The 19,966-nt window shown below is 51.9% G+C and overlaps 5 protein-coding genes and 1 pseudogene across 5 annotated transcripts; 2 read left to right on the forward strand and 4 right to left on the reverse strand.

Moving 5' to 3' along the window:
• Positions 1–122: 122 nt before the first annotated feature.
• Positions 123–3,858, reverse strand: SAPIO_CDS1978 (uncharacterized protein; the record flags this gene model as incomplete). The annotated part of the gene is made up of 6 exons (XM_016785124.1): positions 123–368; positions 525–748; positions 907–1,044; positions 1,157–1,712; positions 2,178–3,588; positions 3,662–3,858. The coding sequence occupies 6 exons, from the start codon at positions 3,856–3,858 to the stop codon at positions 123–125; spliced, it is 2,772 nt and encodes a 923-aa protein (XP_016645421.1).
• An 849-nt stretch (positions 3,859–4,707) lies between these two features.
• On the forward strand, positions 4,708–6,313 carry SAPIO_CDS1979 (Salicylaldehyde dehydrogenase; the record flags this gene model as incomplete). The annotated part of the gene is made up of 2 exons (XM_016785125.1): positions 4,708–5,208; positions 5,300–6,313. The coding sequence occupies 2 exons, from the start codon at positions 4,708–4,710 to the stop codon at positions 6,311–6,313; spliced, it is 1,515 nt and encodes a 504-aa protein (XP_016645422.1).
• A 1,035-nt stretch (positions 6,314–7,348) lies between these two features.
• On the reverse strand, positions 7,349–9,196 carry SAPIO_CDS1980 (uncharacterized protein; the record flags this gene model as incomplete). The annotated part of the gene is made up of 3 exons (XM_016785126.1): positions 7,349–8,017; positions 8,368–8,618; positions 9,160–9,196. 3 exons carry the CDS (start codon positions 9,194–9,196, stop codon positions 7,349–7,351), a joined length of 957 nt encoding a protein of 318 aa, XP_016645423.1.
• A 2,255-nt stretch (positions 9,197–11,451) lies between these two features.
• Positions 11,452–15,789, reverse strand: SAPIO_CDS1981 (uncharacterized protein; the record flags this gene model as incomplete). Its single annotated transcript, XM_016785127.1, has 3 exons — positions 11,452–14,792; positions 14,869–15,632; positions 15,689–15,789. 3 exons carry the CDS (start codon positions 15,787–15,789, stop codon positions 11,452–11,454), a joined length of 4,206 nt encoding a protein of 1,401 aa, XP_016645424.1.
• Positions 15,790–17,084: 1,295 nt separating this feature from the next.
• On the forward strand, positions 17,085–17,813 carry SAPIO_CDS1982 (annotated as a pseudogene; the record flags this gene model as incomplete).
• Positions 17,814–18,125: 312 nt separating this feature from the next.
• Positions 18,126–18,866, reverse strand: SAPIO_CDS1983 (uncharacterized protein; the record flags this gene model as incomplete). Its single annotated transcript, XM_016785128.1, has 2 exons — positions 18,126–18,749; positions 18,813–18,866. 2 exons carry the CDS (start codon positions 18,864–18,866, stop codon positions 18,126–18,128), a joined length of 678 nt encoding a protein of 225 aa, XP_016645425.1.
• Positions 18,867–19,966: the final 1,100 nt, after the last annotated feature.

Below are 19,966 nucleotides of genomic sequence, written 5' to 3' on the forward strand. Positions count from 1 at the left end.
GCTAGATTGCAAGAGCTATATATATTTATCACCTTTTGGCTTAATTATTAGACTCTACCTTTGGCAATAAAAAGAAAAACTACAACTTCGCGCAAACGTATTCATCATTCAGGTTCCATATTCTAGAGTTTCGAAGGAGTGTCAACTAGCATCAAGCACTCTTCGCCAAGTTGGTCGAGACTCGTGCACCCGGCAAGGGCCATGCACGCTCTGAATTCATCTTCCAGGATTTTCAGGGCATTCCGAAGGCCGTTCTCTCCATCATACGATATCGCCCAGAGCGCCGGTCGCCCTATCCAAACCATATCCGCCCCTAGGCAAAGGGCTTTGAAGATGTCCGAGCCCCGTCGAATACCGCCGTCAAAATGCTTTATCGTGACAGTCAGAAGATCGTCATTCGCGCTTGAGGGTAGGACATATGTAACCTTGTAGTGCCCCAGAGTTCCAAAAAAAAAAAAAAAAAAAAAAAAAAAAAAAAAAAGAGGGAAAAAAAGGAGGGAAAAAAAGGAGGGAAAAAAACTCACGACAGGTACTCTACCAGCCACAGCCTGGACGATATCTCGTAATACGCGCAACGTTGCAGGCGCATGATCCAACTGCCTTCCGCCATGGTTGGAGACGAAGATTGCGTCTGCACCGTGCTCGACGGCAAGAAGGGCATCCTCTACCGTCATGATGCCCTTGAGCCAGATCGGTAGTTTTGTGATGCTCTTGAGATATTTGATAGAGTCCCAGGTAAGGGTCGGATCTATGGCAGCTAGTTAGTCACTTCAAGTCTTATATCTGATTCTGTTCTTCACAAAGTTTCACCATTTTTATTTGGCGGGGGAGATGTCGAAGTTGGAGCTGCCTTCGTAGATGTCAATTGGGCAGCTGCTTGTAGCTCGTTCGTCCGATGCTCCGAACCTGTCTTGACACCAAGATCATCTGGAAAGTTGGCCATTTTCAAGTGGGGAGGCACCTTGAACTTGTTCCTAATCTCCGTCAATCTTCTTCCGAAGTAAGGCGCATCGACTGTAAACACAATCGCCTTATATCCCTCCTCTGGGTAACAATTGAACTTATTGTCAGTACGTCCAAAAAAAAAAAAAAAAAAAAAAAAAAGGCCTCGGCGGTGGTACCCTCCGTCTTCCCGAGCAAGTAGAGTGAAGCTTACTTTCGGCCCTCCTAATCAAGTCTTCGCTCGTAGCCCTATTTTCAAACAAGTACATCTGCAGCACGCACTCGCTATCTCCAGACTTTCCCGAAGCGCGGCGTAACCGGTCCGCTTCCCGCTTCACATCCTCGAGGCTGGTCGTGCTAAAGCTGCTCAGGCCCATGACGGTCCCGTACGCGCCGCACGCCCTCGCCGTGGCGAGCTCGCCATCGGGGTGCGCCATCCGTTGCATCGCCGCCGGCGCCACGCAGCAAGGGAAAGGAATGACGTTTCCGGAGGGGAAGACGCGAGCCGTGGTGTCCAATTTCGACACGTCGCGCAAAACCCGAGGCTGGATGTAAAACCGATGGTAGGCATCTTGGTTGGCGCGAAGTGTGACACCGTCCATGGCGCCGCCATTGAAGTAGTCGCGGGTCATCTTGGGCAGGTGTTCTGCGGCGTAGGCCTCGAAATCATCGATCGAGTAAAGTTCTGGTTTGGACGCCATTGTGAGTACTAGTAAATTGGAGTTCCAGATATGCTTGGCAAAGAAAAGGTAGAGACGTAGAGTAACAGTCTAGTTTTGGGTGTCACGGGCAAGACGTTAGAACTATTTTAGTGCTTGTCAAATGGCATGCTGCATTCCTATATTAGCCAAGCTACTCTTGGAGCCGGTGCATAGGTAGAAGTTTCGCTTCGCCTATGCTTGCATGGACGGTAAGGCCCCAGGCTTTGAGCTGCGGAGAGCCGGATCCATGTTTCCGAAAGCCCTACTGGCCTGTGGGCCCCTGTATGTTGCAAGAGATGTTTGAGGTAATTTGACTCGGGTCTGCTGTTATTGTTCTACTGCATTACAGTTTAGAGAAGAGGAGTTATGTAGACCCACGATCTGGAATTAGAGGGGCGTGCGATGTTTGATCTACTCGTGATGTCTCGAGGCAGAACGGATTCTCTTTAGCTGATAGCTTCAACATGTCCATGTATTAATTACAACCAAAAATAGTGTTTTTTTTTCCCTTTTTAATCAAATTTGATCAAGTACAACTTCAATTACGGCGCTACGCTTCTCCTCCCGCACAACCTCAATCGCCTTCCGACACGCCTCGTCCACATCCTGCGCGTTCGAGACACGAACCCACCACGCATCTCCGGCTCCCTCGGCAATTTTGCCAAACGCCGGGGACGGCGTAATAGATACCATCAACTCCTCGTTGAGGTTGCGACCTCCCGATTTGGTCATGTCGGCTACTTCAGGGTGGATTCTCAGGCAGGCGTTCTTCGGCGAGCCCCAACCGCCGTTGTTCCAGATGACCGTGAGAAACGGCGTGTTGTACTTCTTCGCCATCCAGTACGCGCAGCTCGGCACGCCGAACAGCCAAGTACCGTCGCCCGTAAACGCGATCACGAGGTCGTCGCTCCTCCCGGTGGACTGGAGGGCCAAAGACGCCCCGACGGCGCCGCCGGAGTACCACCCCAAAGCTCCGCCGCCGCTCCCGATCAGTGCGTGCGGCTCATCGTGGCGGAGGTGATCGGCGACGTTTCCAAGATTAGTCGTAGACTCGTTTAATCCCACGACGCGTACGCCGCGGCAGGCCTCCCTGAGGCGGGCCATGAAGTAAGGTGTCGTCACGTTGCCGGCGGCAGGCAGCTGTTCTGCCTTGAGGAGCCTGGCTTGCCTGGCTGCGAAGCGTGCTTTAAGATTTTCCTGGCGCGCATCGATGATGGCCCGCGTCTCGCCCGACTCGAAGAGCGACGTTCCGCGGATAAAAGTGACGAGCTGCTCGAGGGCGACGGCCGAGTCGCACTTCCACCTCTTTTCGCAGGGCAACGACCAGAGCGTGGTGCTTTCCTTCAAGGGGTCGCAGTCTAAGTGATAGACACTGCTGTCGGGGCTTGGCCGTGACTGCGCCGGTATCCAAGGAACGTCTGAATCGATGACGAGAACCACGTCTGCTTCTGCCAGGGCCGGGAGCTGGCCTCCACCGTTCCACTGGTGTCCTTGGTGAAGAAACGAAGTCGTCGGGAAGTTGTTATAGATGGGGGCGTTTTCGTGGACCGGAATGGAGAGAAGTTCGGCCAAGGTCTTGAGCGCCTCGAATCCTTCTTTTGACCGCCCACAATAGCTCGTTACTATCAAAGGGCTCTTCGCCTTTAATAGCTTGACGCTCAGGAAGTCTAACGCTGCGGGAGTGAGCCCTAGAGGCTCCAGAACCGTGTTCTTCAATGGGTCTTGCGATTTTAACGCAGGCTCGACGACGAGGTCGACTTCCTCTTCCAAAGCTTCTCGACTTGCGATCAGGTACCCCGGACCCTTGGGCTCTGAGCTTATAAATTGAAGAGCCCTGAGCACTATCTGAACGGCATTGTGCGGCCTCCGGATCTCATGCTCGTACCGCATGTACTGGCGGACGATTGCTCGTTGATCCGGGACGTCCTGGATCCAATGTATATATCTAAAATGTTGGTTTTAGTCTCGGGAATAGTCTCCTTGTCCTAAGCGAGACGACTATGTATCATCACACTTACTCGTTTCGGCTTCCCATCAGCTCCCCCTCCATCGTGATAGGAACCGTACCGGCCAGGATCATCACGGGAATTCTCCCCTTGCTAACGTTATGAATCGCGCCCGCGAGCCCCTGCGTGCCGCACTCGACGTGCACAAGCACGGCGGCAGGCTTCCCCGTAACCTGGGCAAACCCCGAGGCGGCAGATAGAGCGTTCATCTCGTTCGGCGAGGTGAATACTTGGATCTTTGAAAACTGCTTGCTCGCGAATGCTAATAGAAAAGCTGGGTGATCTGAGCCTAGATTCACGAACAGATGAGTGATTCCGGCGCTCTCGAGCGCGTACAGGATGGCTGCAGCACCGGTCACTCGCCTCGTAACAGGCGCGGAAGCTCCTGTGTTTCGCTCCATCATTTACCCTAGCTAATCAGGATCGTGCTCTCGAAGCGTCTTAGAGAGGTATCTTGGGCAATTATAGGTTGTCAACCAGGAGATACTAGAACTGGGAGCCACGATCAGCGGCGACGATTCTCGTCGCAGGATTTTATATGGAAGCTAATATCCTCCACTCCCTTTATTCCGTGACCGGCTCGATGCTGGCAATGAGGCGTCGCTAGGCTTCCTTAGCTTAGCCCGAATTCCCGGTTAGCTTTAGCTTTTGCCACCTTACTTAGCGAATATGCCTCTCGTCCAATCCGTGACTAGCGAACCCCTCCACGACTCCTGACGGAAGCATGCATCCGTCATCGACTTCCCCAAGATCCCCCCGCTCCAGGTACTCCGCATCGGAGCCATGGCTTCGGCGACTACCCCACAAAGAGAACCGATGCTGCATCCGGCACCTCCTTAACCGGTCAACGTAGGATCACCAGTAGGGCGGTCCACCTGGGGTATTAATTCTCTCCAAAGGTCCCTTTAAATTTCTACGTTGTTGAGGAAATGTCAAAGCTGCTATTACACCGAGGCGGACATACGTATGTGAAGCGACAGCTAAGTTGTCGTAGAAGCCGCCCGCAAAGTTTTATCCTCACGACAAAGACAGTTTTCCCAAGGCAGTTGTCCGCCGGGATGGCCACAAACGGCGGCGTCGGTCCGAAAGCGACCACCCTGAGCCAAGTTCAGGAACTCTTCATCGGCGGAAAGCACAAGCCAAGCTCGGACAACGTAGAATTCCAAGTCATTAACCCGATGACGGGAGCTAATATATACTCTTGCGCCTCTGCAACAGTCGATGATGTTTCTGAGGCTATAGAGAGCGCCCACACCGCATTCAAATCTTGGTCCCGGATGGGTCCCTCGGCAAGGCGCTCCATCTTCCTCAAGGCTGCCGATATCCTCGAAGGCTATATCCACGGAGACGCGCCGGAGATTCTGGCCTCCGAGGTCTCAGCCACGGCGACCTGGGTCAAAGTGAACATCTTCTCCACGGCCAACGTTCTTCGCGAGGCAGCGGGGCTTGTGACCCATATTAAGGGAGAGATTGTTCCCGCAGACAGACCCGGGACTACAGTCCTCATAACGAGAGAACCTCTTGGCGTGATGTACGCCATAAGCCCGTGGAACGCGCCCGTAAGTTTTTTTTCGTCCTACGCCCTTCCTTTTTTTTTTAAAAAAAAAGCAAAAAAATGAAGGTCGTTAGAGTCTTACTTGGCGAAACTAGGTGAATCTGACAGCTAGGGCCATTGCCTGCCCCCTAATCTGCGGCAACACCGTCGTCCTCAAGCCCTCAGAATATAGCCCGAAATCACAGCACCTTGTTATTAAGGCATTGACCGAAGCCGGCCTGCCTGCTGGGTGTATCAACTTCGTGCCCTGCAGCCCCGATAGAGCAGCTGCCAACACTGAGTTTGCTGTAAAGCACCCTACAGTACGGCATATCAACTTCACTGGCAGCGAGCGTGTGGGCAAAATCATCGCTGGCTGGGCAGCATCGTGCGTCAAAAAGTGTGTGTTTGAGTTGGGTGGAAAAGCGCCTGTCATTGTTCGTGAGGATGCCGACCTCGACGATGCTGTGGAGTCTATTATCTTCGGGGGCCTTGCGAATAATGGCCAGGTCTGTATGTCGACGGAGAGAGTCATCGTTCACAAGTCCATCTCCGGCGACTTCAAGAGTAGGCTGCTCGCCCGCGCCGGAGCCCTGAAATGCGGAAACCACCATGTCGAGAAGGACGTCTCCATTTCCGGGCTCTTCACGCCAGCTTCAGCATCCAGGGTCTTGGGTCTTGTTAAGTCGGCGGTGGACACTGGGGCAACCCTGCTGATGGGGGACATGAAACTCGATGGCCCGAACAAGACGATTATGCGGCCGCATATCCTTGAGGGTGTGACGAGGGAGATGGACCTCTATCACCAGGAGTCGTTTGGCCCTGTTATGATACTCCTTGAATTCGAGACTGATGAGGAGGGTGTTGACCTGGCCAACGACAGTGATTTTTCGCTCTGCGCGAGCGTGTTCTCCCGGGATGTCATGCGGGCCATGGAGCTGGCCAAGCAGGTCAGGGCCGGCAGTTGCCATATTAACGGCCCGACAATTTATATCGAGCCGACACTCCCCAACGGGGGTGTCGGCGGTAGCAGTGGTTATGGCCGCTTTGGGGGGGTAGCTGGGGTGGAAGAGTTCACCGAGCGGAAGATTGTGAGCTTGGCGCAGCCGGGTATGAAGTACAGCTTCTGAGGGGCGGTGGTCCTTGGCATCAGAATGTTTCCGCTGATGGTATATATATATATATATATATACCGTAGTACAACAGGCTACTAGTCACCTTTGATGAGTGTTCATCCGGAGCAATCCCAGGATTTGTCACAACCCGGCCGCGCTTTGGGCCACCAAGTCCGGTAAGACACGGCAGAATAAAAAGTCACGTAGCCGCCTTTGCCAACAAGCAATTAATCGATCGACTTGGGAAGCGGCCGGACTACGGAAGGGGATGGGGGATGTGTCTATATAAACTGTGATATTTCCTGTACACCTAGATAGCTCTTCCGGACTCTTCAGTAGCCAATTCGAGTACCACTGCACCCCTACACTTGAATACGCACATCTCATACCCTATCTTGTGAATCACTGCTTGACTCCCTCATTTACTTCACAACAGAAACCTACGATCTTGACGCCAGCTGTACCCACCTGATATCTCAAAAGCCAGCGTTGGGATTGTAACAAATATCAGTGGTCTAGGTATTTGACCCGTAGTCTTAAAGCCTACAATTCTTCAAACAATTGCCCCAAGTATATATGAGGGGCTCCCGAGTCCACCAACACGTCGTTCTGCACAACACGAAATCCTGGATACCGCAGTTGATAGACGAGGACTGCGACTCCACCTTCCAGACTGGAGCTTCGTCTGAATCGGTGGCGGCAAAGCTGTGCATGACGTTCCGGCGCTGTTGGTCGATCGAAGAGTCGGCCATGGACACTGGACCCGAAAGCGCCGGCCGGGGCCTTCGAATTTGGAAAAATGGATTTTAGTCTACGCACTCTTCGTCTTTGATTCTGTTCGCATCTAACAGCTAGTAATAATGACACTATGTTCTGCGGATGCTACTTTTGTCGGCAAGGAGCCATCGCCTTCTCGGCCGATTATTTGCAGAGACACCTAGACATTTACTGGTGACCATCGGGAGCGGAAAGTAATATCGACTGATATCAGCTTGTTCCTAGCTACCTGTGTCCTCGTACCATCTAAGCTTGACTTGGCCCTGTGACCCTTTATGGAAACATCTCTCCTCTTGCCCTCCCAAGTTCGAAATTCCCATCTCCCATAAGCAACGCAATTCTGTTCGGCTCCCAACCCCTCCGCGACACCTCTTGACGAATCGCCTCACGAATCTTCCAAGCCCAGACAGTATTTTCATCCTCGAGTTCCTCGCTGTTGACATCCACGACATCAACGTCCCCCCCTGTCAGCGTTTCGCTCAGTGGGTATGAGCCCGCGAACTCCCAGTCGATGATGGCCAGAATGCGATCACCTCTCACCAGGATGTTGCGCCCGTGGAGGTCTCCATGGACGAGAACAAATGGCTCGTCGGGGATGTCGTAGGTTGCTTTAAGGTCATCCTTCTTCCTTTCCAGCGTCAAAACGAAATCTTGAACGGAGACGTCTGTGAAAGAGTCCTGGTCGATAGCGTCTTCGGGGGCATTGGAGTAGTAGTAGATTTCCCTGTCGTAGCAGGCCAGGATGTATTCTTTCGTAGATCGATATGGTCCGATAGGGTAGCAGCCGTGGCTGTGAAATTTGCCGCGGCCCTTGAAGAGTTTAGAGCCCTCGACGGTGGGACCTAGAGTGAAGGTTTCAGGCTCTAGACCCCCGATCATGTCGAAAGGAACCTCGGCGAGATCGACAATCATAGTGGCCAGCTTATTGGTGATGCTCAGTTTCTGAGAAGGGGTAAAGGCCATCCAATTTCAGCTTAGGGATGTCCCGTCGATGTACTCCTCAGTGATAAAGGAATCAGCAGCCTGAGCTGTGGCCTTATAGCAGAAGACCCGTGGAACTGGGATATGGGGTAGCTTCGTAGAGACGAATTTCCTGAAGGCGACCTCATTGGTCACCTGGTATGGCAGTAGGGCATCATCGCATGGAAGACGAAGAACGTATCGGTCGAAATACAAGAACTCGGCACTGGAGGTATCTTTATCCGTTTTTGTTGATTTTGCAATCTGGCGTCGTCGTCGTCAGTTCGACATGAACAAAGATTTTAGTTTAGTGTACTGGGCCGACCGCTTACCTGGAAACCATCGCGCAGCCTCGCGAGCCAGACAGAGTTGTATGCACCCTGAGCAAGCCATGTGGCATCTTGCACCCCTTCCACATCATTGAAGATCACCCTCTTCTCCACGCTTTCCACCTTCTCCACGATTTCCGTCTTCTCCCCTGTGATGGCTGTCCGCAGCCTCTGCGTGATAGCACCGTTCACATTTTTGAGGGCTTCCAGTGCTATCAGCCTGGTAGCAGATGACTTTGGAGTGCATTCGGTGTCTGATTTGGTGTTTTTGACGGAAGCCGTTTTTCTTGCAGCACATGCAACGGTGTTGTATTGTCATGACGATGGTGAGTTGTGAGTTGGAGCTGATGGGCGAGGTAAGGTAAACGTCATGTGACTTTATAATTGGTGATGGATGGGGAAGGAACAACGGGAGAGAAGGGACGGTGAGAGAGAAGGACCTGTGACGAAGAAGGAACGATGGAGAGGGAACGATGGAGCGGGAACAATGGAGCGGGAACGATGGAGAAGGAACAGTCCTCTCTAACACCTATGAACAGACAACACACCTTTTTATAGCTGGAGTTCAGTAGAATTTTTGACGCTTTTCTTCTTCCCTTCATGAATAGGATTGCAATCTACAAACACAATCAAAACAGAGGCAATATAGCCCACAAATTCTGCTCAAAAGCTCGGCTATGGGGCCCTCATGACACAAACTCCCGCTTTAGGCAGCAGGCAGCTCCAGCTATAATCTAGGCCAAGCTCACCCAGAATACGAAGAAAAGGGGTGTTTGTCCGGCAGAGTTTCCCTACCTTGGTCGATGCCCGGATGCAATGGCTGCGATTCCATTCTGCGAATCGAACAGACCCGGGAGCTACCATCATACCGGAAGCCAGCGGAAGGGAGGGAGATTGGACCCAGCTCGTCGGTTGAGCCCGCTGCATGCCACAGCAGTTATCAGAACAGGATTTTCCCCAACCTTAACGCATTGGGCTCACAGGAAGAGAATTGTCAAGGTTTGCCATCTCAAAGTCTGGTGCCTGTCATGTGCCTCTGTTATTCGTACTTCCTTTCCCTGCTGCCGGACACCCTTCGTGTTGGCTGAGTTTGTGACCCTTCGCTACACGAGCAGGAGACACACGTGAGTCACTGTGATAAACTCCTCATATGTGAGTGATACGACCGTGTTAATACCCTGTATACAGAAGTGTTCATCTAGTCACCTCCTCGCTTTCTTTGAGGCCACCGCCTTGAACGGCTATGAGGGAAAGGGGGAGTGCTCCCATTTGCAAAGGAGAACGGATGCCTTCCGTGGCCTATAGCAAGCTTCAAACCACCCGCACGAACGGGAATAGACGATATCCGAGTGATCCACCAGGATTCCTCTTCTCCGGTGTCGAGCAAGGTTACCAGTATGGCGGAAGCCAACAAGCCACAGGAATCTGCCCACCTCTTCCACAACACCAGGATCATTGGAACACTCCTCGATGTACTCATATACGACAGCAATGTAACGTTATCTCGTTGCATGAAGCACCGGATGCGGCCCCTAAGGACCGCAGGCGCCTTTTTCCCTCGAGGGATCCGTTGGATTTGCTGGCGGTCAAATTCAAGCCAGCCGTAACATTTCGTCATTCGTGGAAATGATGGGGCGTGGATCATTTCTTCATCGGGGGCTGGTGGCTGACCCTGGGCATCACCGGAGAAGGCGTAGATGTTATCGAGGGGATCAACTTTAGTTTTTGGGTTGCCGTTGATGAGGATTGGAGTGGGATCTCGCTTCACCCGTGCCTCTATCATCTGAAGAATAGCAACATTCTGGCATTCACGCTGAAGGGCAAAGTAGTTGTCTCAGTCGCTCGACGTAGCTTCCCAGAACTAGGGGCAGAGCGCGATGGGTTACTGAGAGAATTTCAAAGAAAGAGGGTGACATCTAGACTTACCACCTTGAGAGCGTATGGGCCACCCTCGCCAAACCACACCTTCCAAATAAATCCATCAAGACCACCGCCGAGGCGAGAGGAGCGCTCCTAGTCAATAGTGGCTGGATCGAAGGGGCATCGCCGAAGTCGCGAGCAATGGAAGTCGTCCACAGAGCAGCCGGGGTCCCCCTCTAGCAAGTTCGTGTCGCGAAACTCTACTTTCACTTTCCTTACTTGTTTTCTGTTGACAAACCTTCCGTCGGACATGCTGGCAAGATGGTGTGAAAGATTTCACGAGATAAACGTGCGTCTTTTCGTGTGTGCTAATTAACGTGCAGAAGCATTGGCTGGAAGGGGCCAGGCAACAGCAAACAAAGGTTGTACTTGTTTACGCCATTGCCTGTTTACATCACCTGCATTACTTCCAATGCTCCAACAACATGTGTGATTTGATCGGCCTCCGGGCAGCAGTCGACCCCCCTTGTCCACTTTATTTTCTAACCTCTGCCTTGAGGGGTTTAGGTTGCCCTGTCCATGGCACAGGGACTTTGCACGCTCCGCCTTACAAAAAACACAAAGGCCGCCATGTGATGTCAATATCAATGTGTGGGAATGAAGGGCACAGACTACCAAGTCTTACTAGAAATGGGGCAACGCCCGGGCGGTTCAACGCTCTCCAAGGCGTTGGTGCGGATCCAGTGACTTTGCTCAAGGCACAGACGCCTTCCACTTGGAAAGGTGTCGTGTCTACCTAAGTTCGTTGAGAAGCATGATGCAGAAGGAAGAAACTGCATCCTGTTGGCAGGAAGGAACGGACGTGTGGTGCCCAAGCGTGGCTTTGAAGTCGGGTCTTCCAATCATGCCGAAATAGAATTCGGGAACCGTTGGATTGCTTTGTTCCGGTTCTCTCCATCCATTCTTACACCATGGAATGCCTTGGACCTGTGATACTCCACACGGCTTCATCTTGGAGCTTTCGTATACCAGTTTGCCTCATTTCACATGATTCTTATCCTTTGAATGTGCAATAGAATTACTAGAGTGGGCGGGGAAGTTTAGGCGCAGATGGCCACTTTGCCTGTTCCAGACATTCCAGACAGAAGACGGAACAGTCCGATATTTCAAATTATACCAATTAACGAGCTGCCACCTACCTCTACCTCTATTTACCTTCCTCGCCCACTAACCTCCCATAGAAGCTACGTGACTTTCGAGAATCCTGCGAATGGTATCGCAGACGCTAGCAGTACCAGCATGCCCCTCAAGCCTAATCTTCCGAGACATTTCCCTGGCCAACTGCGCCGCCTTTAACGCACAATGCTTCAACCGAGGGTGGTTTGGGTAAGTCTCCAGAACCAGTTGGACGAGATCCAGCTTTCCTTCTTCCGCAAGGCCACATAGCGGGGCCTTACCTGACCCGACTTCCAAGAAAGGGTCGACACGGCCTGACTCTAGGAGCGGGCGAACGGCGGACCACTGACCAAAAGAGATAGCATACTGGAGTGGTGTCTTCCCATCAAACACCTGGTTAGGATCGACTTTGTTGGAATTAACGAGCAGTTTAATTGTCTCAAGGTTATTAGAGGATGGTGAGTGATACAGGAGCACCACGTGTAAAGGCGATTTCCACTGTTTTCCAAGAGCACCACCGGCGCCAAGCAGGCTAGAGTCGAGAAACGCCGCGACGACGTCGGCCCTGTTAATCTTGAGGGCGAGATTCCATGGTGTTTCGCCGACACCGCCTATCCGTGATGGGCACAGAGGGTCAGCCCTCCCAGAATCCAAAAGAAGCCTCACAATGTTCAACATCCTCCAGGAGACGGCTCTATATAGAGGCGTAGGTTGATTCAGGGTGGACGTCTTGTCAGGTGTGCAGCCGCTGTCAAGCAGAAGTTTCACCATTTTGAGGACGTCGGGAGTTTCGCGCCCAAGTAAAATGGCTCGTTGTAAGGCTGTGCATCCCTCGGAATCGGTCGCGTCCGGATCTATCCCACGGCAAGTGAGCAGCATCTCTACCATGCAGACTTGTCCTTGCTTGACTGCCTCGCATAAAGGTCTCCTTCCGTAGGCCTTCTCGGGGTCTCCGTTGGGATCCACGCCGCCGGACTGAAGTAGCATCTCGGCTATGGTGATATTGCCGGCTGCAGCGGCCGCTGTGAGTGGTACTTCCCAATCCCAGCCCGCGGACAGTGTTAGATACCTCCTGAGAATGTCACATTCCGAGAACGCGTAAGTGTTTGAGGCTCTGAGTGCGGTATCTGCAGATGGCAAGAGTATCATTTTGAAGAGGTCCACTACGTCTCTCTGCGTGGCATAGTCAAGAATATAGTTATTTAGGGCCCGTCGATCTTCGATGGGGCATCGATGGAGGAGAAGGATCAGAAAGACTCGGGGATCCCGCGCCGCTGTAAAGTTTTTCCACACGTTTCGTAGTATCATGGGCCGGAACCTGTCGCAAGAGTTTCCATGATGCACGAGGGCATGGAGAAATACGAGGTCGGTGTGAAACCCGATGCATCGGAGAGCGTATTCATCCTTCGTATCATTAGATTCGGGCTGAAAGTCGGCCCGTTTATATTGCGCCGTATATGTATCAAGCGATGGCGTGGTGATACCGCATTCGCAGTGCTCAGGTATCATTTGAGACAGAAGAACCCTAGCGACCCGGGAGCGACCACAGGCAAGAGCAGCATACAGAGGAAACTGATACCTCTCGTCCGATGATATATCGTAATGGGACGCAAAATCCGGGTGAATTTTGAGAAGATGGGGAGCATCTTCCTCCGCCAAGAGATAGAGGAGATTGGCCGTGAGGGTGTGATGGCGCACGGGGTACTGCTCCAAGGTATTACTTAAAATGATCCATCTACGGCGGTCAAACGAGGTAAGAAAATTGGTCTGAGATACTCCAAGTTCCTGTGCGCGGTCTGCATGGTGGAATACGTTGTGGACCGCATACTTCAAAAAAGGGTATGCCTTCGCGAGTCGAGATGAGCCATCACGAAGCACCGGCTGCGACGTTTCACCGTCAATTCCGGGAACCGCGCGCAACTGAGCTTCGCAGCATTGCTTAAGTTTATTTTGGCTATTTCCTGGGAAATTTTCTTCGAATTGTGGCCAGAGTTTGCCAAGGCCATTCTCCTTTAGCAGAAAATCTCGGACCGACTCATGGATGAATTGAATCGTATGCGTCTTCTGTATTACTTCCGTTAGGCCCTTGGAGCAGCTTAGGATGTACCGTCCCATATCTGGGACGGAGATCTCCTTGCGATCCCAGGGTTCAAGGCTCGACTCGTCCGTGCCTGCGACGATGGCAAAGTAGAGCTCCTCCCTTGTGAGAGGCCGATTTGAAAACGCAACCCATTGGATGCACATCCAAAGTTGCTCCAGGTTATCACAGTCCCTCGTCAGGATGTCCTCGAACAGACCATAAAGGCCGCTCGGGATTTCCCTCAGACGCTTCCTCAGGGCCGTCATGTTGCCTCTGTCGTATTCCTTGTTGAGTATCTTCACGACAAGAACAACCCACAGAAAAATGCCAGAGGCCTTATCCTGGATCTGCTGCCTGACTTCGGACGCGTAATCGCCATCGCCAATGTATAGTTTGGAAGCAATGTAATTCGCAATATCGTCGTCGTGGTCCTCCTGGCTTTCGAGGTCAAATGTAAGGCCCCGGTTGATGGTAATGTGTGGGTAATGTCGACTCGAGAGACAGGTTCGTAAATGGACACCGAAGGAAGCGGTTTCGTCGACAACATCTAAGAAATACGAAACCATGTCTCGCACTTCGTCTTCATCACATTCATCAAGCGCATCGATATAACACACGAGAGGGCGGCCACCCAACTTCTTCACAGCGGCAGAAAAGAGTTGCTTAAGGGTGGCAATATGCCACTCGAGAGCTTCGCCCGGGTCACGACCATGGGTCTCTTTCAGCACAGAGCGAAGGTCGGGGGCCTCCTGGAAAAGCTGGAAGAGTATGGAACGGTAGAGGCCGAGGGTTGATCTTTCTAGCTCCGCTCCTCTGGCGTTGAAGAAGAAGTGGATTATCAAGGCGTCCTTTCTCGATTGCTTGGCCACAGAGAGTGCAAATTTCATGAGAGTGGATTTACCTGTGCCAGGCTTCCCTTTAATCCAAAGAAAGTTGCTGTCGTTCCCGATTTTAGCGTTATCCCAGTCAACATACTCCCTCATGTTAAGCAGCCACTGGCAGGTCTTGGCATGGGCATGGTCAATGGTTGAGTAACGATTGTGTATTTGCGAGAATTTTAAAGATGCCACCAATTTCTCGAGGTGTTCTTCTGATGCGGCTTCTGATGCGGCTTCCTCTGCAGTTGAGCTCGCAACAAGGGTGGTCCTACGGGTTTGCCGCGTTATGCGGTTCCCACGGGAATTCCCACCCGACGAGGCGGCGGCGATGCGCTGAAGAGCAGAAGCTACCTTTTTGAACTCCTTGTCGGCTGGGCCTGAGAAGCGGCACATATTGCGGTGGTTGCTGCCTATATGCTCGACGACTTCGGCGCCTGGGTGTCTTATACATGAAGACGCATCTTCGACCACCTAGAAGGGAGAGAGTTAACCATACGAGTTCTTGCTCACTTCGGTTGGGGGAGAGGGGAGGGGGAGGGGGGAGATACTGTACCTTTTTCCCAAACAATCCAGGGAGTGCGTATTGCTCCTGAAAGGAATGAATAATCCATCCCCTTTCGTCTATCATGCGGTTAAACTCGTCTCTGAGCTGGAGTTGATATTCAGCAGAGGGGCTCAGAGCCTCAACAATCTTATCGTTGACTCTGAAGCCGACGCCTTTGGTCAGCAGCGCAACCACATGATGGACTAGGCCCAGTGGATCGGCTCCTTCATGCGGCGTGCCAAAGAAGACGAGTCCGCTCGTTGAGTCGAACACCGAACGAAGGTGAGGTTGGCTCTTGTATCCCCGAGACTGGCGCAAGGCCTCCTTTACAATCAGCCCGCCAAGACTGTGTGCGACGAACACAAGCGGCCTTGAGGGGTCTTTGCGACGATTCGATTCCAATGCAGCGAGAAAGTCTCCGGCGTGGGCATAAAGTGTGCTCGTGCTAACGGGACTACCGACGACATGGCGAATATGGGTGTCGTAGCCGTACGTCAACGCCCGAGCTTGAGGTAAGACCCCAGGAAGAAGGTCTCGAGGCCAGTAGACTGTGCCTTTGGCGGTGCCACCCTTGGCGATACCAGAATCTGACGCGGAAGTGAAAACTTTGCGAAACTTGGAGGGGCGTTCTCCTTCAACAGAGCTCGATGCCAGTGCGGTGGCCGGCACGCTACCGGAGGTGGACCAAGTCTTCTCGGGATGGCCCGTAAATCCATGCACAAACACGACGCTATCATCCGTGGTTAGCCTATTGCCAAATTGTGATGACATGTTCTTGGGACGTACTCTAGCTTCGGCGCCACGGGCTCGAATAAGACAGTTAGGCCAGTAGAGCTAACGCTCTCTGGTTTCAACGGCCCGATGCCGACAACTTCACTCCGCGACATGGGAAATCCCTTGCGATGAGAGCCTAAGTGCGAGAGTACAAATCCCGTCGCGCAACATGCATTGGACGGTAAAGCGGGGTAAAGTACGGAAACACTCAAGATGCCCAAGAGTTAAAAGAGAAAGCAATAATTTCTAAACGTAATAATGAACGCGACCTTCTCCCTCGCCATATCCCGTACGGAGGATACACATTTGGAGAGTGGTTACGGAGTAGGAATCACCAGAGAAATCAACACCTTTTTCATCAACGGCACGAGGAGGGTCGTCTCATGGCTGAAAAACGAATTCGATAGACTGAAACGGGTGGCTGTGTATGTGGCTGGGTTTGCCTGCAGGGGAGGGGATGGATGGGCCAACAGCAGGAGCACAACCACCCAGCGCGGAACCGGGTGGTGAAACGGGTCAGGCCGCATGCATTATTGTTCCGGCGAGGGTCAAGGAATAAAATGTCGGGCAGCGATGCGGGCATAGAGACGCACTGGTTCGGGGGTATGACAAGCGGAGGGGAATACTCAGTCGGCTCGTAAGGAATAGCGTCTCCCATGAAAATGTTATTATTCTATTATCAACGTCAGCTCATCCATCAATATTTCCTGGCATATTAATGCCGAATTGGGGCACCCGGACACGACCCAGAAGCAACTGAAAGGTGGTGGAGTGGCGGTGGTGGCAGTGCAGGAACATTCAGGCATCATGCTGCGGCCAACTCGTCCAGTTCGCAAGCAAGCAGCAGCCAGTGTCACTCATCTCCATTCACTGATTTAGACATGGGAGGCAGAGAGGAGCAGCCCACACTCTCGGCGAATTATGGGAAGTTAAATAACATCAAACCGCCTTGACTCTCGTTCTCATTTTTCCCTTGCAAATCGAAGGAACAATGAGACCATTTGCGTCGGGAAATAGCGCAAGGCTGCCAGCAAAACAACAATATTTCGTGTGATAGGGTTATCGTGGCAGTGCATCTGCACCCCTGCAAGGCCTTTTTCAGCTCTGGCCGATCTTCCTCCTCTCTTCTCCGCCGGTAATGCAGCCTGGAGGAGAGGTTCGCCTCATTTTCGCTATGGTGCCTTAAATCTATTCTTCCCCTCGCCCGGATTGCCCTCTCCCACACTTTCTTTTCCCCTGTCTACTTTTTTCCAGTGTCCTGCAGACTCTCGCAGGCTTGGCTTGTTCATCCCTAAACAGGAATACCCTCGCTACCTGCATTATTTTCTCCGTATTTATCCGTCTTTCAGCTTCGATCAATTTCATTCGACTTGAACAGACTTTGTAGTAAACGGCTTCATCGCGAGCCATGGAAACTATCAAAGTGGTTGACGGCTTTAGCCTCACGAATCGATGGCTCCTCTATACCAGTCTCATGTTAACTCCGGCGCAGTTTGTCTCCGGTCTCGGAAATAACTGCCCCAGTAACATCGGCTTCCTCGCGTACAATTGGTATAACCAGATTGTATGGTTTCGAGCTGTCAAGGCCAGAGAATTACACGCCCTCTCCTTGGTGCCTATTCATTTCAACATGGTCTACGCCTTGACGTACGTCGGAGGAGTTAGTTCGGGCAATTATTTCATGGGAGTCCTCCTCGGTCTCGGCACGGTGGGCGTCATGATACTGAACACCGTATCGGCGTGGTTCGCCTGGGCCACAAACTTGAAGGAGGGCTTCGGCGTCTACAAGTTCTTTTTCTTCGGGTGGAGGACGCTCAACTCGGGCTGGTACAAGTTCATGCTGTTGTGGCAGATTACGGATTCGTTGACCGTGGTGGTCTTTATCGGTCTCACGATTTACGGAGCTTTGGCGGCACCATCGCTCGAAGGTGAAAAGTTGAAATGGTGGTATCGGTACCCGGCGATTCCTGTTGGGGCGGTCCTTGCCTTGGTGATTGCTTGGCCGCTGATTTTATGGGTGGAGCTGATCGTTGGTAAGAACCACATCGAGTCAGATACGGACTTCATCTCGGTGTGGCTCTTCATTGCTCAGGTTGTTGCGATGATTGTACCTAGTTGTGGGTGCTTTAAGAGCTGATCTCGAGGAGTTTATGGGAATTATTTCGTGAAAATTTTCATTTGCTAGTATCTCTTGTTAGGCGATATACCTGGTTGGAATTCAGAGTTGCCTTCCGTTTGGGGAGCATCTAGTTGGGAAGCAGGAAGCGAATTCATATTAATGCCTTTAAACCGTGTCATGTCAATAGGCCATTGCATTGAGAGACAAATCTACACCTTTGTCTAGAAACGAAATTCGAAGTAGAGATCGAGACATTTTCGTGCATGTTAAATACGAGTGCTTCACAAGAGCGAGAACCATTTGATATATCTGCAACTCGTAACGTCATCCCTAGGGCTCATTGACCTCTCGTGATCTTTCCAGTAGCCTTCGTATACCTTCAACGACCTTATCAACCGTTGGTCTATCCCTTGGGATCGAATGGTCTCCCCTGTGCACAATGAGCTCGGCCGAACCGTCCTCGCATCTATCCACAACCGCCTTGGAGTCCTGGAACCATTCAGTGTCGGCCTCCCCACAGACATGTAGTGAAGGGACTTGAATCTTGCACGTTTCCTGATCTTCGGTCTCCCATTCGGGTATGCCCGATGTCGAAAAGAGAATGACAAAGCGAAAAAAATCGGTCTGGGTCCCCGCCTTGATACGCTCGTTGTTCAGCAAAAACCCACATGTGCAAGACGCGCCTTGGGAGAACCCGAGGACCCCGTCAAAAGGCCCATCTCGTTCGAGAACCTTGCCCAGCTCAGAGAAGGCTTCCTTCACGGCCACCTTGTTTTCTTCAGTAGGCAGGCCGTGGTCATCGTTCCACGAGTAGTTCTGGTAAGTCTCTCCGTTATAAATTCCCACAAGGGACGGGTGAGGATCACACCGAAGACGCCCGTTGGTAAAGTGGAATTCGAGGCCAAGCTCCCTTTGTAGTCGGAAAAGATATGGGGCCAACTGAATCCTCAAGATCTGTCCGAATCTCAGTGCTAAGCGGGAAGGATCGAAATGTACAGGGAGGAGCGCTATACATACCTCAGAAGAAGTCCCCTGCCCGTGAAGGCAAAGAACTCTCGTCTTCTTCTCCATAATAGCGGTACGGACGAGACATGAGAGAAAGGGCTCGTTGTGACCAAGTCCAAATGCCACGTCTTCATTGAATGCCAAGCCAACTTCATCCGCCGCGTCTGGCATGCACAACACAATCCCTACCGGCTATTATCAACGGCAGCTGATACTTAATTAGATTATGCCTATAACTTTGAACCACCTTTGCCACATCCTTTACTTAGTGCCTTATGTAAGCCGGCAGTGATCCGATCTGACACGGATCCGGGCTATCGGATCGTGGGGGTTAGGGTCGTCATTCGGGTTCTAGCAACGAAAGACTTGCCAAGATATTTTGCGACCTCCATCATCATAAATAATAACTTGCGTGACGCTTGGCGTAGATAATTGATGCACAGACCCATCCTTCGATGCCTTAATGCCATGTCGATTTCACCGCAATCTGGTCCTGCCAGTCGCAGGCTGACGTCTCTCAAGGGTTCCCGGCCGGGGGGTGGGTCACGAAGGACATCCAGCGTTATCTAGTAGGTATCGACGTTTTCCATGAATATACGGGGATATTTCTGTGCTTCGTGACGAGGTGTGGGTCACAGGCTAGCATGTTCCCACGTTGCGGAATCGTCCTACGTATCCAATATTCTGACCACGGGCTTGATGCACCAAGTTTTAGACATTTGCACATTTGTGTTGTAGGCACGAATAGTAAGTCTCTCCCTGGATTTGGAATAACTTGCAGACTTGGAATACGAAAATGCCAATGAGGAGCCCAAAGAGGTTAGGTTACATGAATTTGCATTGGCCCGTTCCGCAGCTCAGTGTGGGTTCTATTCCCCGGTCGGGGCACACTTGACAGCTCAACCGAAATGGCTAGAAGTCCAGTCCATATTACCACGCACGCGGAAATCACCTCTGTGATCCTCACTCGGACACGAGTGTGGAGTGTGACGGTGAGAGTGGAAAAACAGCTCATTTACCTGCCATGTCCATTAACAAAACAAGGTCCCTGCATGTACGAAGTTCGGTCCGCATCAAAAAGCCTGCGCCCCATCTCCATCGGAGAGGCCAAATTTGGAATTCCGGGGATTCCTCCCACTCGGAGAGTGTCCGGATTGGAGCCTCTA

This window comes from Scedosporium apiospermum, assembly GCF_000732125.1.
Source record: "Scedosporium apiospermum strain IHEM 14462 chromosome Unknown SEQ_SAPIO_0077, whole genome shotgun sequence".
Lineage (NCBI taxonomy): Eukaryota > Fungi > Ascomycota > Sordariomycetes > Microascales > Microascaceae > Scedosporium > Scedosporium apiospermum.